This window comes from Pygoscelis adeliae, unplaced genomic scaffold (genome assembly GCF_000699105.1).
Source record: "Pygoscelis adeliae isolate BGI_AS28 unplaced genomic scaffold, ASM69910v1 Scaffold294, whole genome shotgun sequence".
Lineage (NCBI taxonomy): Eukaryota > Metazoa > Chordata > Aves > Sphenisciformes > Spheniscidae > Pygoscelis > Pygoscelis adeliae.
The window spans coordinates 1,689,339-1,694,890 of NW_008824722.1; the positions used below are offsets into that span (position 1 = coordinate 1,689,339).

Below are 5,552 nucleotides of genomic sequence, written 5' to 3' on the forward strand. Positions count from 1 at the left end.
GCTGTGTGGTGCTCAGTTGCCGACTGAGGTTAAACCACGACACTGCCTCACCTTTGCACTGGCTTTTGCACTCCCACTGCAGAGGGTCACAGCCTGCTGGGGAACCTGCCTCTGGCCACAATGTGCAAACTGGGGCAGTTGGAAATAAGAGGAGGAAAAAGGTGTTTATGGATTTTCCCCCAAATAAGAAAACCTTTCCCTCCACTTGGTGCTTGTCATAGTCAGTGCTACAGCTCAGAGCTTGCTTTGCCTCTTCTGAACTGTAGCACACGTTCATGTGTAGGAACCAGGGGAAATCAGGTATCAGCATCTCTCTGGCAGCCCCACTGGGGCCTGGATCTTGGATGTTCACCTCCTTTCCATTGACATCTGCTTCTGGGGCCTCATCTGCAGTGCAGGACAGCGGCGTGTCTACGGACATCCGAGACCCTTACAAAACGGAGCGGGGAATGGGGCATTACGCATTTACCATTGAACTAAGCTGCCTCCCCCTCCTCTGGGCCAAACCAGCTTAGCTTCAGGCCAGTGGTTGCAGGGAGACAGTGATCGGGGGGAAAGGAAAAGGGCTTTCAGATAGTCCCGTACACCTGTCACACGCGGCTTTTGCTTCCCTGTCGTCCCCACCCCGGCTACCACCAGAGCTGCCTCTCCTCCCAGCTGCCTCCGGGGACTCAGCAGTCCAGCACAGGGTTTGTTTCCAGCCATCAGGCAGGGCAGGCATGCAGGCAGTGGTATTTTTAGCCTCTGTCTCAGCTGTAGTGGTAAAGGTTAATACATCCCCTCCTGTATTTGTTCGAGAGGCTCCAGAGAGAGGGACAGAGCCTATTCCACCTATTTAAATGCAGCAGGAGGACAGAGAAGGTGGCTGTCAAAGTCTGTCCCCTTTCACACCCAGACAGTGCATCAGCTCTGCTCCCAGTGTCGTCATCTGATCACCGCAATTAGTGTTGGAAAGTAGAAGAAATGGTGAATACCTACTGTTGCCAGGTAACAGCATCCACCGTGCTGCCAGCCACTTTCATGAACCTATAGGAAACAGAAGAAACTGTTTAAGCCCAATGTTGTCACACGGGAAGTCCTACAACAACCAATGCCCACCCTACATCACAGGATACCAAAGACGGTCACTGCACTCACAGACCCTTTCTAATGAAATCTTTGCATCCTTAAATGGAAAGAATAAATTATACTTAATACAAATGCTTGTAGCAAGCACAGCTGAGAATAACGGAGTGAAACCCAGCTGGCAGCAGAGCTCTAAGCATCATTTTGGGGCAGATAGGGAGAGCTTTTGGAGCACAACAGCATTTCAGGAACAAGATCTTGGGGTATGTACTTAGTTCTACAACTGCAACAACCTTAGTAGCGATTAAAGAAAAAGTTTTAAATGCCCATCTTAAAAGGAGACATTTCTTCACCCAACATGTATTTAAGCTGAGGAACTCCTTCCCTGGACTCAAGCAAGGACTGGGAAAATGGAAGAAAATGGAAGAAAAAACCAGCAAACCTATTAGATGCAAAGATGCCACTTCCAGCTAGCTCAGGAAGCCCCTGAGCATTGGAGGATGGGAGGAAAGGCTGGACAAATACTGCTACGTGCTTCCCTTTTTTTGATGCTCTTTCTTGGGCATTGGCTGTTAGCAAACTGATGGGATTCCAACCTGGGTGCACTTTTAGTCGGCCCCGTTCCTATTACTAACCACAGCACTTCCATGCACAAGGTTACAGTGAGTTATGTGTATGTATTAGTCTCCTGATGGCTTATGACCCAACTATCTTTAAGACAATACACCTACTCCAGACAGCTCCTATTTGAGTCAGACTTGAGGCTACACAGGTGTATCTGCTGACGCTGCTGATGCCAAAACCAAAGCAACTCCTCATCTTGGGGACTGCGTGTGACCACCGCAGCAGCAGCCTCTGGCACAGGCTTGCTGCCATCCAAGACAGTCCCTCCCTGGCTCCCTGGTCCAGCAATCCAAACTGCACCTTGGAAAACTGCGGCTCCCAGGAGGAAGCCCAAGCGGTAACTCTATTCTTACACTTAGGAGCAGAGATATGAAAACGCACAAAGGCACACACCAACTGGACAGGCACGCTTTTCTGTTCAGCGGTGTAACGTGCGCTGCGTAGCTGATGCATTTTGGAAGCGATAATGCATGCACATGACAGGAGACATGGGCTTGAGCAAGTGAACGTGATGAGAAAGAAACCGATGCTGTATTGTCTCAGGCTGCTCTTTGATGCACAGGGATCCCGGGAACACAACAGGAATCACACAGCTGTCCTGACTCCACCGGAACACAGGGATGAGTGGCGGTGGGTTCTGCAACCCCAAATCCCCGAGGACAGCCCCGTGACTGAGGATGGGGAAGGAAAGGGAAGGTTTGTGAGGAGAGATGAGGCCTTTTATCAGGCCAGTTGTCATGGCAGGGAAGAACAGCAAGCTTTCCAGCACACGAGCCTCTAATCAGGTCTGAAACAAGAGCAGCAAACTTCAGGCTAAATATAGCTCGGAAACAATCATTCTGACTTTAAATTAATGACGATGGTCAATTATAGACTGGGACAAAAGGGCAGCTGGACCCTGTGAAGCATAAGAAGACACTGGCAAAGGCAGTGGTAATAAATCCCCGTGGACAGAGAGGGAAGAGATACAATTAGAAATGGAAAAACAATAACATGCTGTAAAACCCTGTAGCACTGATGCATCCCTGATTCTGCTGCCTAGCAGTGCTGTGAGCTTCGGTTCCCAGGCTCGCCTTTCAGAAATGCTTTTACATCTCTCCTGAGGGTCAGGCCCGGGAGGCCAGTACCAGGGCAGTGGTTTGAGGATGGTTCCTCCCCAGCTGAGCAGGGCAAGGAGACCAGCTGGACCAGCCGTGGTGCAGCCAGAGGGAGAGGTGCAAGCTCCCCGCAACTCATATGGGTCATCTGGCAAAAAGGGGATTTTGCAAATATTGTTCTACAAATCTAAGTGTGTGGAAATATGCCAAAAGGATCAAAAAACCCGACTCCCAGGTTTTAAACGCTCAGTACAGGGACCGCTGCCTAAAATGTAGCGCATGAAGTGTATAAGAGTGAACTAATGAACTCTAAACTGAAATTACGAACACAATCTATATTGGGTTTGAAGATCGATATATTGCAATTGGGTTTGAAGATTAGCCCAGCTTGCTTTCTAACCTCAAATGCTTTATGTTCTGGCTATAAAATAAACCACCCTGGACTTTACTAAATCACCTCTTCAGGCTCAGGTTGGCACTCTCCACTCGCAGTCCAAAACCATGAGCAGACCGAGCTCGGGAGAAGCAGCTCTCTGGTTTTCCTTGCCATTTCCACGGTGCCTACAGCCCTGCTGCAAACACACCCGCTACAGTGGACTTTGAGCATGGACTGAAAAGCAAAGCGAACCCTTGGTATAACCTCAACATCCCTGGAGCAGCAGAAGCAGGACATCTCTCTGTCCCATCTCCCATGTCTCTAGGAAGCTAAATGACCTGTTGTTAAAAAGCTCCTGAGAAAACGTTGTTCTAGGACACAGGCATCACTCAGGCAGCACAGTACAGACCAAAAGCAGGACAGAAAAGGCCCTGGCTTGCTTAGTGTTCCTCTTCTGTCTCTGTAAGAGTGAAATAAATCGGTTAGTTCTGGTCATTTTCAAATTTTACCGTAAAAGATGCATATCTAGCTCAAATTTTGCTTTCCACGTCTGTTTTTCTTTCTTTCTTTTTCCTTTTATTGAGATTTTTGCAGGATGAAGTTCAAAAGCTCTTGGTAAAACTTCAAGTCCTGCCTTAATGTTGGAGTTGTGCCTGAAGCACCCCAGATGACTTGGGCAATGGTCTCTACCCTCCAAAGGGAACCTAGAGCTGTTGGCTCAACAGCCAACAAGTGGTACTGCACATGCAAGAGATGAAAGCCCAGGGCAGGTGGAGATGCAATGATGCACAGGTATCCGAATATCCTCGGCTTAGGAATACAGGTGTTACTAATCCCTTTATTCCTGTAGCACCTGTGCTGCTCAAACCACAGATTTTGAGGCCAGTGAAGATCCATAAGGTCCAAATGACCAGCGCTGGCACATTTTTATCTGGGATTTCCTGGACTGCACGATGTCCATGTGTGCAGCGCAGCACAGGCAGAGCAAACCAGACGCTTCCAGGAGGGCTCAGATCCCTGCACATGTGCTGCACAGATGGGCTGGGCTGGCGCAGTAAATCTGCCATTTTCCTACACATTGGCCTTTCTCTGTGAGCACCAATCGACCGCGCAGCGCATGTGCAGTTAATCCCCTCCCCAGGAGCAGTGGGACAAGCTGAGCCCATGCTGTGCAGGCAATGTGGGCAACTACCGTAGCGATGCCCTGTAACTCAGATGGGTGGCAGCCCCAGGGCATGCCCGTGTGGTATTCCTGGCTGGACTTCCACACATCAGAAACCTGGGCAAACGCAGAAGCCCTCAAAATCTGCTGGGGCAGCATCTCTAGGTGGGAAAACAGAACATGTCAGAGGCCCGTGGAGGAACAGGAGCCTCGGGCAGGGCAGCACCTCACAGGTCAGGAACGAGCTGTGGGAGAGTGGGGCAGGAGGGCTGCAACACCACAAGATGATACTAACACCACAACTCCATATTGTGAAACCACGGCTCAAATCTGACCTTTCCCAGAGCATCTCCCATAGCCACATCTCCCAGAACCGCAACTTTCACTTGAGTGTCCATCTCCTTACCTTTGCAACTGCCTGTGTGCCAGCACCCCATGCCAGCATTACTACTTGTGGGGCCTGTGTTGAGCTAGAACTGAAGCTCAAGCTTGCTTTTAAATAATCACTGAGGAAAATGTAATTTAACATTGATCAGTCACCTAAACAGTTCACAGCTCTGTCCCAGAAACAGTAATACTGGCATAACATGGGACAGCACCTCACAGGTCAGGAACGAGCTGTGGGAGAGTGGGGCAGGAGGGCTGCAACACCACAAGATGATACTAACACCACAACTCCATATTGTGAAACCACGGCTCAAATCTGACCTTTCCCAGAGCATCTCCCATAGCCACATCTCCCAGAACCGCAACTTTCACTTGAGTGCGGGCAGGTCTCTGAAATAGATCTCCTGTCCTGATTCAATACTTGCCAGTCATGGAGCACCTACTGCAACCTTAAGCAAATTGCTCCCATGGTTAATTAGCCTCCAAGTATGTTATTTCTCATCTGAATGTGTCTGGCTTCAGCTTCCAGCCACTGGAACTTCCTAGGCTTATTCCTGATACATTAAAGAGCCATCTGCATTTGGAAATCTCTTTCCCATGCAGGTAATTGCAGATTGTCGTCCTTTAAATAATAAAAAAAAGTGATCCTGTAACAAAGAATGCAGCTGCACAATGAGAGCAGTTACCATTGCACAGACTCCCAGGCGGTTTAGCATCATCGTCTGACTCCTGGGTGCTGGACTTCACAAACGCGGGTTATTTCAGCTGTTGCTCCCTGGAGTACTACAAAAGCAAACTGCCCCCCCCCCCCCCCACCCCCCCACTGTGGGACACAACTCTG

The 5,552-nt window shown here is 49.4% G+C and overlaps 1 protein-coding gene across 1 annotated transcript in view; it reads right to left on the reverse strand.

Moving 5' to 3' along the window:
* Positions 1–5,552, reverse strand: part of HPSE2 (heparanase 2 (inactive)) — a 112,424-nt gene that overhangs the window by 26,691 nt on the left and 80,181 nt on the right. The window contains exon 5 of the mRNA XM_009323313.1: positions 979–1,026. Coding sequence (XP_009321588.1) covers positions 979–1,026 — 48 coding nt within the window. The remainder of the gene's footprint in view (positions 1–978; positions 1,027–5,552) is intronic.